This window comes from Medicago sativa, chromosome 2 (genome assembly GCF_051527215.1).
Source record: "Medicago sativa cultivar Bolivia chromosome 2, Bolivia_mono, whole genome shotgun sequence".
Lineage (NCBI taxonomy): Eukaryota > Viridiplantae > Streptophyta > Magnoliopsida > Fabales > Fabaceae > Medicago > Medicago sativa.
The window spans coordinates 58,034,485-58,049,684 of NC_140750.1; the positions used below are offsets into that span (position 1 = coordinate 58,034,485).

The 15,200-nt window shown below is 33.2% G+C and overlaps 1 protein-coding gene and 1 long non-coding RNA gene across 4 annotated transcripts; both read right to left on the minus strand.

Moving 5' to 3' along the window:
* Positions 1–7,107: 7,107 nt before the first annotated feature.
* On the minus strand, positions 7,108–7,452 carry LOC146949265 (uncharacterized). The gene is made up of 2 exons (XR_015027185.1): positions 7,346–7,452; positions 7,108–7,305 (listed from the first exon to the last, which is right to left on the minus strand). It is a non-coding gene; the product is annotated as an uncharacterized LOC146949265 (long non-coding RNA).
* A 1,238-nt stretch (positions 7,453–8,690) lies between these two features.
* On the minus strand, positions 8,691–10,389 carry LOC146949266 (uncharacterized). Of its 3 annotated transcripts, XM_085745351.1 has the most exons (4): positions 10,250–10,389; positions 10,016–10,158; positions 9,798–9,911; positions 8,691–9,285 (listed from the first exon to the last, which is right to left on the minus strand). In XM_085745351.1, the coding sequence occupies exons 2-4, from the start codon at positions 10,121–10,123 to the stop codon at positions 8,932–8,934; spliced, it is 576 nt and encodes a 191-aa protein (XP_085601477.1). In that variant the 5' UTR covers positions 10,124–10,158; positions 10,250–10,389; the 3' UTR covers positions 8,691–8,931. The 3 variants fall into 3 exon arrangements, with proteins under 3 accessions (XP_085601477.1, XP_085601475.1, XP_085601476.1); XM_085745349.1 differs by having other exon boundaries at positions 10,016–10,377; XM_085745350.1 differs by lacking the exon at positions 9,798–9,911 and having other exon boundaries at positions 10,016–10,377.
* Positions 10,390–15,200: the final 4,811 nt, after the last annotated feature.

Sequence of the window (15,200 nt, forward strand, 5' to 3'; positions counted from 1 at the left end):
CGTAGAAAGTAAAGACGGTTCCTATAGAATACTATAGTCGTTATGGGTGCCTAACACCTTCCCGTAGCGAAAACAACTCCCGGACCTCGATTCTCAAGGGTTTTGCTTATTTTTTCCCTTCCCAAGAAAAAATGAGATATCAACGGTTAAAAAGGTTCAAACGTAATCAATGTTTGACACCCGAAAACCAAGATAAAACACATTATTGCTGTAATAAATCCTTTGAAAAATTGTCATGATGTGAGGATTATAGGTCATATACTTGTTTTGATATTATGGTAAATTTTAGGTATATTTTGCTACCTTTATGTTAAGAGTTTTGTTACTTTTTTGCCAAGTCTTTACTACTTTGTTTAGTGTTCCTTTTGCTTATAATTTCCATTCTATTATGCCTCATGCTACTAACCCTTTCATTTCATGTTTCATTCATCCATAACCATCTCATCCTCCATCTTATATTCTGAGCTTTTGTTTCTTGCACTTTAAATTTTGCCAAGACTTAGCATGTAAAAACTAGGGATTTTGTAATTTTCCTTATGCTTTTAATTTCTTGCAAGACCATAGAATGTAAACTAGGGCATATGTAAAAGGACAATGGACTCTAAAGATGTACACCGACACTCACCGACACACACACACATCACATGTATGCTTTATATGTATGTTTAGGGAATGTATGCTTAGATGTATGTTAAGGAACTTCGGAACTTAGACAAAAATCCTTTTTCCAAAAAAAAAATGTGAACAACTTCACTCAAATAATTTTCCAAAGAAATTTTGGGATCAAAATCCCATTGAATTTTCCCTTTTATTTTCTTAATAAATGATAAAACAATTGCTAAATACTTTGACTAAAGTTTTGTAAATAAATTGACCAACCTCACTCTTTTCCAATTCTCATGCCCTTGAGGCCTCTTTCTATTCTTCAAAATTCCATTTTCAAAACTTAAAATCAATTGAAACCCACAAAAACATCTTTTTTGGAAGAGAACTGCATGGAGTTTGATCCCTTAAAAGGGTATGTAGGCAGGAAGTCAAAATTTCTCCAAGTCCAATAAAACAAAAATTCAAACACATTCTTCTCCCTCCAATTCTTAACCTAGCAAACCCTTAGGTGTAAATAGCATTTTTCAAATAGCATTTAAAAATAAAGCGCGTGCGTAGAAAGTAAAGACGGTTCCTATAGGATACTATAGTCGTTATGGGTGCCTAACACCTTCCCATAACGAAAACAACTCCCGAACCTTGATTCTCAAGGGTTTTTTTTTCTTATTTTTCCCTTCCCAAGAAAAAATGAGATATCAAAGGTTAAAAAGGTTCAAACTTAATCAATGTATGACACCCGAAAAATCAAGATAAAACAACGTGAATCATATCTTCAGAGAATCTTCAAAGATTTTACTTTAAAAATACAAACTCCAAGAAAGCGGAACAAGACATGCTATGATGTCGTACCAACATGTTAAGACATCTTATCTAACATCTTGCTAGAACTCTTGTTTTTAGAAAATGCAGCCAATTACAAGTCTATAAACCTAACAAAGTCATTTGCTAAAAAAATTGTTTCACTCCTCAAACTCTCTTTTGTATGTATACTTTCCCTAGGCACATCTGTTGTACTTTTGCACCGCTTAATAAAACACTAACACAACCAATTTTTATTCTTTCCACATGCAACATTTGAAACAAGTTCCTTTGAAGTACAAATTGCCATGTGACGTATATTGTTATATGTATCACTAATGATCTTTGTCAATATGTGTATTTTTTAAAATCGATCAATATGTGTGCATGCTGACTCATCTTTTCCTTTTCATCATGTTTACTCATCTTTGTCAATATGTGCAGCTCTATTGCAAATTGCATAGAATGGGAAAGATAAATTTGCATAAATTGTAGTAACGGATACAATTATAGTAAATTGTAGTAACCCTTGCATTATATCTTTAATGTCACAAATTTCTTGATCAATCATAATGTTTCCTAAAACATGATTATATTTTTTAAAGAGTAATCCATAATTTTCAATATCACGAACAAAATTTCTATGTGCAGTAAGTCAAGAATAAATTCTCAATATATTTTCAATTAAAGATAAAATTCAAGACATCCGCACAACACGTGGGTCTAATTCTAGTTATATTTTATAGATAGATTACAACTCCAAAAGTGTTGTTGTATGTGTGACCGGTGTGCCTTTTGGTTCACAAGAAGATAGAGAATTCTCTTATGTTTTCTGAATAAGTGAAAAATAAGTTATAAACGGGTAAAATAAGTTATAAATAAACTTGTAGTTCATCTGTCTTTAAATAATAGTCGTTTAAAGTTTGTGCACAATTTTTAAAGAAATGATTAATTGTGTTGATTTCAATGATAAAATTAGTGTTACTTGCTAAAATACTCTTATAAATTGTAGTTATTTTTTGAAGGATTATAAATTTTAGTTATTGAAGTAGTTAAAATGAATGAAATTCAATAAATAAGGATATAATAGAGAGAAAAAAAATTAATAAATGTTGCATTGGTATTTTAACGTGACAATTATTATAAGACAAACAAGAAATCCTAAAGAGACAATTATTTTTGGAAAATGCTAACTTGTGCCCTTATGGTATAAGATAAAGATCTTAAAATAAAATTAAATAATAAATAGTGTATTGAAAAGATAAGTTTTTAAAATTTTAATGTTATGAATGTACAATTTTCAAGGTTAAATTTCTACATTTAGTTTCTTATCTTGTGCCCTTATGACACAAGTTAGCAAAACCCATTATTTTTAAACGGCGTGAGTAGTAAAAAGACATTTTCGTACAAATTTTTTTATCATACAAACTTAAAAGCTATAAGCTGTAAGTTATAAGTTCGTTTTGTGGTTTTGCCAAACAGAACCAAAAAGTGAGGTACTAGTAGGGTGGAAAAGTTGAGTCCATGACTAAATAATTAAGAGCATGATTAGCGGAGTTTGCTCAAATGCATTGATAGACGGACACATATTTACTGGGAAACAAAAGTCTCACGCGCAATTAGTGAATTTTTTTCTTAAAAGATGCAAGTAGTGAAGTTAATGATGAAGAAAGACCGCTTTATATAAATTTCAAAAAGAATAGCCTCACTTGCCAAAAAGAAAAAAGAGGCTCCATTTATATTTTTCATTATACCTTCTTTTTAAAGATATTTTTCTTTATAATATCCAAAATGAAAATTGTGTCGTTTAGTACTCCCTCGCGGTATATGCATAGTAAAATAAATGAAATGTTAACATCTGCAATAACTGAATCATTTGTAATAAAATATTGTCTCGAAATAATTGACTCATCTCCATTTTCAATACAATATTAATTACTTTTTTCAATTACTCCCTCCGTCCCTTAATGTAACCCCCCCTTTGCTTTTTTCACATTTCTTAAGAAAAGTTGTCAGTGTCATTAATGTGTCTGTTTTGTGTATTAATATTACTAATTTGACCTTTGTTTCTATGTGTGTTAAATTTGACTATTCATATTTCAAGACAAGTTAGTAGTATTAATTAGGGGTATGTTTTGGAAAAAAGGTAATAAATGCATCTAGTAATTTGAAAAGGGGTTTACATTTAGGGACAAAAATAAAATCGAATGGATGTTTAGATATAGAGACGGAGGGAGTATACACTATAATTAATACTACTACTTTTATCACTCCCAATTCAATATCCTCCATTTTGTATTTATGATATGGTAAATGCATCAATACCTGACAAGGATACTCAATTTTTTTTCTCTCTCTTTCACTTATACATTTTTCTTAATATGTGTGAAATTAACAAAAAAAAAACTCACACTTATTATGGGACGGAGTGGGTAGAAAGAAGGAATTGATGGAATTCGAGAATAAATCTAAAGAGACCCTTCATATTTTAATAAGAATCAATGTTTGCGATTAAATGATTTGTCTAACATATGCAATATTATACATGTTAAAGCAATAATTATTTATTAAAAAGTTATATGTTTAATACCAAAAGTACAAGTTGCAAAATTACAATTTTAAACTTCTTAACACATACAAATTTACACATCATAGAAAAACCCTATAATTAATAATAATGGTTATGGTTTTTCTTTCTAGTTAGACGGCAATATACACACTGTTGCATGATTCTTCCATTGTCTATGTACTCTCTCAACCTTCTACAACATTGAATCTCATTTTGCAAGATAATGATTCCCATATTGCTTTCATGGTTTCCTGCTTTTTCAATTAATTAATGCAACCTTTGTAATGGCAGACAATAACATAGAAAAAACAAATCTAGCTAATCTTCCTAACTAGAAAAGGTAAAAACGCAAATAGCAAATCTAATTAATGGCCGTCCATAAAAAAAGGAACGATGTATTTGTGTATTAACAAGAAAAGTCAGTTTTCCAATCTCAAGTTGTTGCAAATAACACCACCAACGTTTTTGAGTATTAGTCCCATATGAATTGTTGTTGTTTATCACATGAAATTGATATCTTCTATCCATACACTACCAGAGCATGGTTATCAATGGCCAAGGAGAATCATTGTTAAATAATCAATGAAGTCTTTTTGATGGCTTTTAATGTTGAATTATACAAAACGATAGGCACTTGTGGGGTTTATTGTGTGAACTCAGGAGTAAATATTTATATATGTAGCGGAGGAGCAAACATAACTTCGGCATCGTGGTTGTGCTTCGGTGAAAGGAGATTTGTAGGCAAGAGAGAATTCGTTGAAGAGAAGAGGGATTAGATACAGTGAGGTCACAAATAATTATATCATATGGTCTAATTAAATCTAATGGTTAAATAAAGTGGTACATCGGTGAGGGACTTAACTGAACCCTCACCCTAGAATCCACCATATTTTAATAGTATTTTTATTTTAGCACAACGTTGGTAATTTTCTGTTTTTGTTTCAGTTTGTGATTTTCTATAGTATTTTAGGGTTTGTTATTTCTCTATTTAAGTTTAACAGATGTAGTCTAAGAGACAACTTTTCCATTCAATAAAAATACGGTCACTATTGAATTTGAGAGTAAATTCCGAAGGAGGACTCACCATTTACAATGGTCTGTTGAATGAGGCTTTCAACAAGTAATGAAGCTCCAATGGCAAGTTGAATGGGTGTTGAGAGATGCATGGAGGAGAGAAGTGTTGAACACATTCAACATTATTTAACTGGCGACACAGGGACCCGCGGAAGCTTGCTGTTGGCCAAGCTGTTGTTTCATTCAGCAATCAAGCTTGCTGTTCTGCCATCGCCATTCCTAGTGCATGACACTTAGGGCACAAGTGCTCTTAAAATAACATTACACCAATAATAAAGAGAGAGAAAATAAAATAAAATAAAATAAGAATAAGAAATAAAAGGTGGTGGGGTAGAGTGTTGAATGAAAAAAACCATTGGAGAGGTAAAAATTGAATGAGTGTTGAATTAAGAGAGAGAAAATGATGTGGAGTGTTGATAATTGAAAAAGTGGGTGTTGAAGGGTGTTGAGTGTATTATGTATATAACCATTGTAAATGGCCCAAGACCTTAGACCACTTTTGCATTGTCACATCGCATAACAAGTTGTTGTTAAAAAATTAAATAAATAAATAACAGAACGTTTTACGAAAGTCTCCCACTAAATAATATAAAAATGTCTGCATTTACATTTTGAATCAACTTTAAAAGCTAACATTCGACAACAACAAACAACCACACTCTCATTGCACAAAGAAAGAAGTAAAAACAAAAGGACTGTTGTGTTGTGCTTTGTGAAGAGTAAGAGGTAGCCTAAGAAGAAGAGTGGGTTAATTATTTGAAATCTGAAGCATATTTAGAGGTATTATTCTTCATTTTTCTGTTTTTCTAGTTTTATTTAAATTTAAATGAAACTAATTCAATGGATAATGATGATTTGTTGATCTTTTTAATTAATTATTTACTTTTTCTCTCTAGTTCAATCTAGTGCACAAATATTGTCTGCTGTATACTGCTGCTGCTAGCTCTTCTTGACTTACTATCAGCTTAAGTTTTGAGGTATTGCTCTCTCATAATCTCATCAAGAAAGAACAAAAGAAAATTAAATCTCTTTTTTTGTTTTTAACTCGAACCCGCTCCCTGTACATAATATGCATTATTACCTATCAACTGAGGGGAGAGACGAACATCTTCAAAGTGACATATCTCCTTGTCTTCATTTCTGGCATAATTTTTTGCAGCAAAATTTTTCATTTTGGAAACAGAATGCACCTAAAAATTGGTAACGTAAACTTAATGAATTAATCAATATATAAGAGGAGATAGAACGGACTTGCATACACAAACAGACCCAAAATCAACATGATACATAAACTTCTTGAATTAAAATCAATAAAATGAAGTTCTCGCAACCGGATGAAAGATCTAAATCATCTTCAAAATGAAACATGCTTGGAAGAAAAATGGTTTGAGGATGATGAAGAGAGGAATTGGAGTAGAAAAGCAAACAAAGCAAAAAATCACCGATAATTTTAATTTAAGAGGTTGAGATAAGTTAACAAAATTTTTATTATATAACTTATATGCATGTAAAATACATGAAAAAAATATGTATTGGTTATTTTTCATTAGTATAAAATTTTAAAGATCGCAATTTGAACAATAAAAAATATTTGTGATCAAAACACAGAGTGTATAATTCTCGTATAAATCAAAACCTTTTTATATCCTTATGCTAAGATAACAGCAAAAGCATCATTGAAAGAACTAATATTGTTGATTAATTAAGTCTTCTCTCTATCATTACCATAATCCATAAGATAAAATAAAATAAAAACTTGTTTTTATGTTTGTTTAATCAAGATACAACTCCACAAATTCAAGAATTCTAGTGCCATCTTGATTTGAATCATGTACACCCATAGTTGTCAAAGTGGAAACGCGGCGCGGCGCGGCCACCACAAATATTGATGCGGCGCGGTAAGCGGGCGTGACGCGGGCGCTTTTACATGACACGGACACTAAAACTAAATATTATATTATTAATTAAGGACTAAAAAAGTATGAAAAAAACATATTTAGTATTAATATAGATGAGAAAATTTTATTTTGCATTCACATTTAGACTTCATCTTGATCATATTAATTCCTAGATCTCTAGATCGTCTTCATCTTGATCATATTAATTCCTAGATCTCTAGATCTCTAATCAATCTTTCACTTCTTCCCTTTCTTCTTCATTTTGACTGTAAAAAAAAGAATGATTAACAGAGAACAAAGATGAGATTTTGTGGTTTCTGATGAGATTTTTTTGTTGACCCGCTTTTTGCCCGCGTTGACCTGTTTTTCCCGCATTGACCCGCTTTTTGCCCTTGTTGACCCGCTTTTGTTCCGCTTTTGCCTAACGCGCGACTCGGTCGCATTCTGACGCGCTAGGCTGTTTTCAGCCTCGATCGCGCCGCGTTAGACCGCTATTGACAACAGAGTGTACACCTCTACTGAATTCTCACAACTTTGCCTCATCTTTGTTATATTCTACATCTTTTTAATTTTATGATATGCATTTGTTTACATCTGTGAAATATCTTATGAGTATATCTATTAAAACAAAAATTTAAAAATTGGAAAAAGTAATTTTGATATTTCTAGGGTGTTTATTTGTGAGTATTCACAAAATATCGGTATCTAATACATATATTATACGGATATGTCTCCATTATTGAGGTATTCATACTTCATAGGTTACAAGTCTCACATTGAATGAAGAAGTGAATATTGAACAACATATAAGCGAGACGACTCCTAAATCTAATTTCTTAAGATTTTTGATTGAGACGTGGAGTCAAGATCACTAGTATAGTTGCTCTTGGCCCAACATGTTGATCTCTTTGGCTCCCCTAATGACCCAACAATGGAATCAAAATGGTTTTCCTAGAATAATCGGCTCCGTTGTATTTTGTTTTTTATAGTTTGTTTGTACTTCAGAAAATCAACTTAAAAAATAGCTACAAAGCTCGCTGTTCATATTAACTATTATTCATCAAACTATATGTTAGTTTTATACAAGTAAAATTATGGAAGTCATGATCTAAGCCACGCCGATCAACCAGTGCTTAGCACAACTCACTACACTGGTTTAAATAAAAATAACCTTGTGTTGTGCGGCAACATTGATTTGACCATAGATATATAGAGATGTGGAATCCAAAAGATTAGTAAAAGGAAAGAAAAATCAATTTTAGAGAGGGTAGAAATCCGTCACTAAACTACCATAATTCCCTCACTAACGAATTTAGTGAGGGATTTAGTGACGACCGGTAATCCCTTAAGAATATTGGCCTTGCTAAATTTTTGTGAGGGATTTTGGTTTCCGTCCCTAATTGACACGGATAAAATCCCTCACTAATCATATAAATCCGTCACTATATATGCACCAGAAAACTTTGGCAAATCCGTCAGTAATCAGTGAGGGATTCTTGTTCCCTCTCTAATAGTGAGGGACTATTCCATAGTTGTTTACCAATATTTCCGTCTCTAATTAATGACGGATTGCTATTCCCTCTCAAATTGTGAAGGCATATTTCATCACTAATTGTGATGAAACTAAATTCCCTCACTAATTCAAACAGAAATTTAATGACAAATCTCAAACCAGATTTCATTAATTAATTATATTAGTATTGTAAATATATTTACTATATTAAACTTGTTGAAAATTATAAATATACAATAAAAAACAATTGATAAATTGTCTTCATACCCATCACCATAAAAGTCATGAGGAAACTTAATAAGTTTACAACCATTGTTCAACTCTCAAAATACATGAGTCATAAGGAAACTCTCAAAATAAGTTTCATAAGAAACGCATAAACATTTTTAATGGTACTAGAAGTAGCACATTAACTAAGTTTGCAACCAAGCTATCAAAATAACCATATGTTATACATACTATATATCTATATATCAAGTAGATGGAGGTAGAGGTGGGTGTAGATGACCTTGAGAAATCATTTCCATCAATTTAGTCATTTGCTCCCGCGATGCACGAATCAACTTCTCATGAGCCTTCAATTTCTCTTTAAGTGATGTGTTTTCAGCCCTCATTTGTTCAAATTCAGAATGTAAGATGCCATCAGATATGGAAGATCTAAATGGCTTATATTTCCCAGCTTCCGGGCCCAAACCATATATACGACCCTTCTTATTTACTCCAACAACATCTAAGAAGATAATGTTGTCACTTTCATGTCTAGAAACATCATCCCCTAGTGCCTCCTCATGTGAATCCCTCTCAATAATCCTTTTTTCAAACTCATCCTGCAAAATAATAATATTTTACTAACAAGTAATAATTTCATACTTCATTCAGTCAACAAAAACAAACTAACATTCTGATATATCTTCTTGTCAAGACAATTCATTATTTTTCCCACAAGCAACATTATTATACTGTGTTCACTGCTTGCCTATATTACAAAAACTGAAGCATCAAGTGGAGTTAGGATTGGTATGGAATAAAAAAAAAAAGAATTGAAATGTCAGTGCTCAGTCTAAGTCATAGGTACATTTATATTATTTCTTAATATCTTTTAAGCTAATTGATTAAACATACACTTGCAGACTGCTACATATGTGCTTAACATTTAGCATCAGTGTAGAACCTCCATAAAAATAACATCAGTGTATAACTAGTTCCCAACAACTAGCATAAATGAACAATTATTTCAGTGCAGATCTATTAAAACAATTAGAAATAGCATCAGTTCTTAACAATAGACTAAATACTAAATATTCATCAAGTTCAATAAGGTCATGAAGTATTAACTTACAGCAATATCCTTTGATTTTGAGGATATTTTATCTAGAGATAGTTTATCACACACAACTTCAAGATAAGAAAGAAAGTTATCTAGCTCCTGAAATTCAAGAACTGTGGTATAGTCCTATCGAAACAAGTAAAGAATGAATTTGGAATGGTACAATAAAGACAACAAAATAAGAGGATATTCGCATGTAATGAGGAAATTAAACAAAAACAGCAACATACCCATTTCTTCTTGAACATGCCAATCTTGAGACACTTTGATTTGGGAACGCCATCTACAACCTTGTAGCCATATACTTTGGGCATATTAGGAAGGTCATCAACAAACATCTTCAGCTTGGATGCATTTATATGTTTCACTGTAGCTGATGATGATGATGTTGATAAGGTAACAAAACATAGTAAATAAGCTAAAAGAGTGAGTAGCTTCAGGAGCAATGTTTTCTCCATCGCTACCTTGTTGGAAGGTGGATTTGAGATAGACTAATATAAAGAGAGGAAAAGGAGAATGTTGTAGTGAGAACTCTCCTTACAGCAACATCCTTTTATGTGTGTTTGTTGTTGTATGAGATGTGGAAGGATTTGTTGCTTGCCCAACAATAGAGTGTGATGGAGTAGTGGCAGCCATACCTCTCCCAGATGAGTGTGGTACCCCCAACTCTCCTACCTCTACTGATACCTATACCAGTACCTCTTCCTCCACCCGTCATAGTAACATTTCATGCCATCTATATATACATATAAAAAAACATATATTTGATTAACACATCAAAATCTGGACATATCTAAAACATATAACACAGATGTCAGAAGAAAGTTCAATGGTTATTTGTAAGAAAAGCTTCTTATCATGTCGGTATGAGTACTTCTTATCCTACCAAATGCAAAAACAGAAAACTACCAAGGGAACAAACATAAAAGGCTGGGACAGCAGGCCAAACTACAATTACAAAGCAGCTGCGCAGGTACCTCAGCACAGAAGAACAGCAGAAGGTGCTGTTAAGGTCAGATAGAATCCACCAAAAGCAACAGAACAGCCAAAAACCAGCAGCTTGTTTGCACCAAAAAAAACTCCCATGCCCCATCAAAAAGTGGGCATATATCAAAAGTTGCATACACAAAAAAAAAACAGATTAGTTCATTCTCTAAAAGAGCACAGTGACCTACTTAAAGTGGCTATATCAAAAGTTGTTGATTTTTTAGGGAAATAACAGGTGTACATACAAAACATAACTCATTTCATCAAGAGGTGGAAGTTGGAAAATGTACACTAATCAATACTGATGCTGCTCTCGATATTCTTCTTTGTCAAAATATATATTATTTGGTTTTTCACTTGTGTTTGTCTAAAAATGAATAGCAAGTAATCTTTGTCAATGATATTTACAAAGAAGTTACATGGAAGGGTTATAGAAAATTCAAAGGAAGTTTCTGACTCTGCAAAGCCAAAAAAAAGCAAGAGGGTCAGTGCTAATAATAACTAATCCATAAAGATTACTAGCTAATTAGTCAACACAATAGAAAACGAGTTGTGTTATTCAAATATACAAAAACTGAAGCAGTTTTCATACATAATGTACAATACATACATTTTTATGCGCTGTATGTTCTGTTTTGAGTGTAAATAAATTCAAATAAATATCAAAATGCTATCAAAGTTAAAGCAACAAGTCGTATCTTTATAACTAAGTTTAAAGTCATAAAAGCTTAACCAAGTACAAATTTGACGATTTCTTAAAATTAAATGACCTATATCAGGGACAGCACCCTGCTCTAAATTGTATCAACACCATATCACATATCAACAAAATTCGAACCCAAAATCCAAGTGTCACTTCAAGTAAGGCCATGATGAAAATCACAGTTAATATATATAAATTAAAACAACATCAGTATCACAAACATCAATTTCACTGAAGAAAAAAACTCTGAAAAAAATAAAAATAAAATAAAAATAAATAACAAATAAATTCTGAGATTGAGAGAGTGGTTACCGTGATTCTGAGATTCACTGAAGATTTGAGAAAGGATTTCGGGAGAAGGAAGAAGATTCACTTTTGGGAGTGAGATTCAGTGAAGATCTGTATTGTGAGAGCATGAGCACAGTGAGGAGAAATTCAACATCAAATTCAGAAGAATCTACAAATTAAACACATAAATTAGTAAAGATGAGAATGGGAAGAAATTTAAAATTGAAACCTTGACAAAAGAATCTGAAACTAACCGATTTTGGGACTGAGAAGAGCTTTTGCGATTTCGTGAAGATGAATGCGATTCCGTGAAGATGACAGCGATTCCGTGAAGGTGTGTGCGATTCTGAGAAGATGAGAGCTTGCGATTAGTTTTTGAGAAGAGCTTGCTGTTTGGGATCGATAGATTTGGTTCAGATTTGGAACTTTGGAGCGATTCATTTTTGGATTGAGAAGAGCTTTGGTTTAGATTTGACGTGAATTGGGAAATTTTTTTATCTGAAGAGTGGTTGAGTGTTTGGGAAATTTTTTTGGTTAATTTAGGGTTTGTGAATATTGAGTTCTTGGGTTTGAGTATGAAATTTTGTTGGATAATTATTTTAGGGTGTTTGTGAGCCAAAAAAAAAAAAAAAGAGGGGGGATATTTTAGTAGAGAGGAGGGAAAAACCAAAACGTGAAAAGAATTGAGGGGGAAATAATTCAGTTTTGATAGTAGTGAGGGTTTTAGTGAGGGATGCCTTGGATAGAGTTATGTAAGTGATATTAGTGAGGGTTTTAGTGAGGGATCCATTAGAGAGGGATAAAGTCCATGCCAAATTCCGTCACAAACATACAGTTAAAGAATTTAGTGAGGGATTTAGTCACGGAATTTTTGTGACGGAATTTTTGTGACGGGTATTTAAACATTTCCGTTACTAATGCTTGGCAACTCATGTTTTGTGGAAAATACAAAAATCCGTCCCTAAATCCGTCCCTATTAGTGAGGGATTGTCTTCCCTCCCTAAAATCCGTCTCTAAATCGCGTTTTTCTAGTAGTGTTGCCAAGAAATTAAAATTGCATGAAAGTACAATATTACAAAAGCTCCTAAGTATTACATTCTAAGCCTTGGTACAAATTAAATTGCAAGAAGATAAAGGTGAATATGAGATGAGATGGGAATGCTTATGAAATGATGAACAAAAGAGTTAGTGATAATAGGCATAGTATGGTAGGAAAAATTGACAAGGAAATAAAGCATGGTAACATGATAAAATGGCAAAGAAAGATGACAAAATATACCTAACAAAATACCAAAATCCCCAAGCAAACAAAAGACCTATAACCCTCACATTATAACATTTTTTAAAGAGTTTTGGGGTCAGCCCTAATATGAGAGTTACAAGAAAATTATAGGTCAAGGAATCATGATATGAAATTAGGCCTATTTTTGCACCAATTCACATATTAAAATGACAAATAACTTGCTAACGAAGCAACCAATTATCACCCATTCAAAACAGCACCAAACACTACATATTATGCAACAAGTAACACCCTAAGATCACCCATCAAGCACCAATTATCATGAGCCAAGATATTGGAATTAGAATATGCAAAAAGCTTCACAAAATATGACAAAAAACAACACAAATCACTCACAATTGCACATGTATTTTTTTTAACAATTTTCAACATGTAAAAGATCCCAAGAAACAAGTCTTAATCACCCAACACAAGTGTAAAAGAAGTCACAAGGTTTTTGCAAGTTTTTAACAAAGTTTTTTTTAACAAAGAAAGTAAAAAAGAATTGAATTAACAAAGAATTATTTTCATGTATTTCCATCAAGATTAATATGCAAGACATATCAGAATTTAATGAAAATAACAAGAAAACATTGAACGAAAAAATTTTGGAACTTTTATTAAGAATTTTTAGGCAACACAGGGGTATACCTATCAAGAAACAATGTTTGAATAGCAAAAATATTGATGAAAACGTACAGAACAAGCCCAAGCCCAAGGCAGTGGGATCCAATTTTGAATAGAATCAATGGAGACCCTAGGATTGATCCAGATGGATCGGGTCCTAGAACCAACCGTCCTAAACATAGGGAGCATGGGAGTATGGTGGTATGGCATGCATGGAATCACAAGAGAGTGCAGCTCTTTAAACATAAACACGCAGACAAACAAAAAAGCTCAAACACTCTTTCTTCTCTAATTTTCCGACGAGGATTCCGACCAAGCCTCCAGCGCCGTCGCCGGAAACTGTCAAGAAACACCTCCTCGAAAAAAACCTGACACATCCAAGGCTCTCCTCTCTTCCTAGTCCCGATTTTCACACTAATTTTTCAGCAAAGTTTCAAAAACTGAATTCTAATCCAAGATGCACAGATTCAAGATGATGAAAGAGGGAAAGGGAGGAAAAAGTACCGATCTGAAGCTTCTTCTTCTGTGTGCGTGTTTGATTTGTCCTGTTGAGAATTGTTGTTGTGAGCCTGTGTTCGAACTCTTCCCCTGCTGCGTCGCTCTTCTTCTGCGGTTTCGTCACGGTCGGAATTCGAATCGGACGCTGCTAGGATGTTGTGGTTCCCGCGTTCGAGCTCATGCAATCGGAGCCCGTCGTCGTTGTTGCTGTTGCGTGCGCCTTGCTTCAATTCCGTTCCTGTCAGGTGCGCCTTGTTGTTGATGATGGATTCGTGAGCTACCTTCTTCGCCGTCACTGATTCTGTTCCGATTTGAATGCTTTGGGAACGGCTTCAGCTCTGTGTTGGCGTGATGATGGTGTTGTGAATTGATGGTGCGAAAATTGCGTTGATGATGGCGGTGGTTATGGAGGATTGCGGTGAAGTTGGTGGTGAATGTTGATGATGATGGTGGTGGAATGGTGAAGGTTGTGGTGGTTTGAGTTAGTTAGGAGAGGTAGTTGAAGGTGGTTTGGGTTAGTTAGAGGTGAGAGAGTGGTTAGTTATGGTGGTTTTGTGTTGGTTAGGGTGGAGAAAGTGGTGGCTAAAGAGTTAGTTACGGTGGGGAGAGAAGGAGGGAAAAAGAGGAAAAAGTTTTTGTGGCTTTTATGAATTTTTATGAAAAAATGATTGAAAAATGATGAATTCTTGAAAGTTGACCAAGTGTTTGACTTATATAGGTGATGTGGTAAGCTTGGACCAATGAGGAAATGCCACATGGACTTGACTTGTAACAAACTTTTGTGGACCAATAACATTTGGACACGTGGCACTTGGACTCTAACAAACTTAAAAAAGGGATTAAAATGCAAATAACAAAAGTACGAGGACTAAAATGAAAATTAAACTAAAATTGAATTGAAAAAGTAAATTGAAAATTAACGTAAAGCGAGACGATTAAAACAACAAAGCAGATTAAAATGAAACAGAAATATTATGTGAAATGACCAAAATGCCCCTAGGGACTAAAATGACTCGAAACGACTCAAATG

Bases quoted from the DNA above. Each gene is read 5' to 3' on its own strand.
- LOC146949266 (XM_085745349.1), bottom strand. From the start codon at position 10,243: ATGGAGAAAACATTGCTCCTGAAGCTACTCACTCTTTTAGCTTATTTA. The intron at 9,912-10,015 runs GTATGTTGCTGT...TTGTTTCGATAG, and splicing joins GCATGTTCAAGAAGAAATGG to GACTATACCACAGTTCTTGA. The intron at 9,286-9,797 runs GTAAGTTAATAC...ATTATTTTGCAG, and splicing joins CAAAATCAAAGGATATTGCT to GATGAGTTTGAAAAAAGGAT.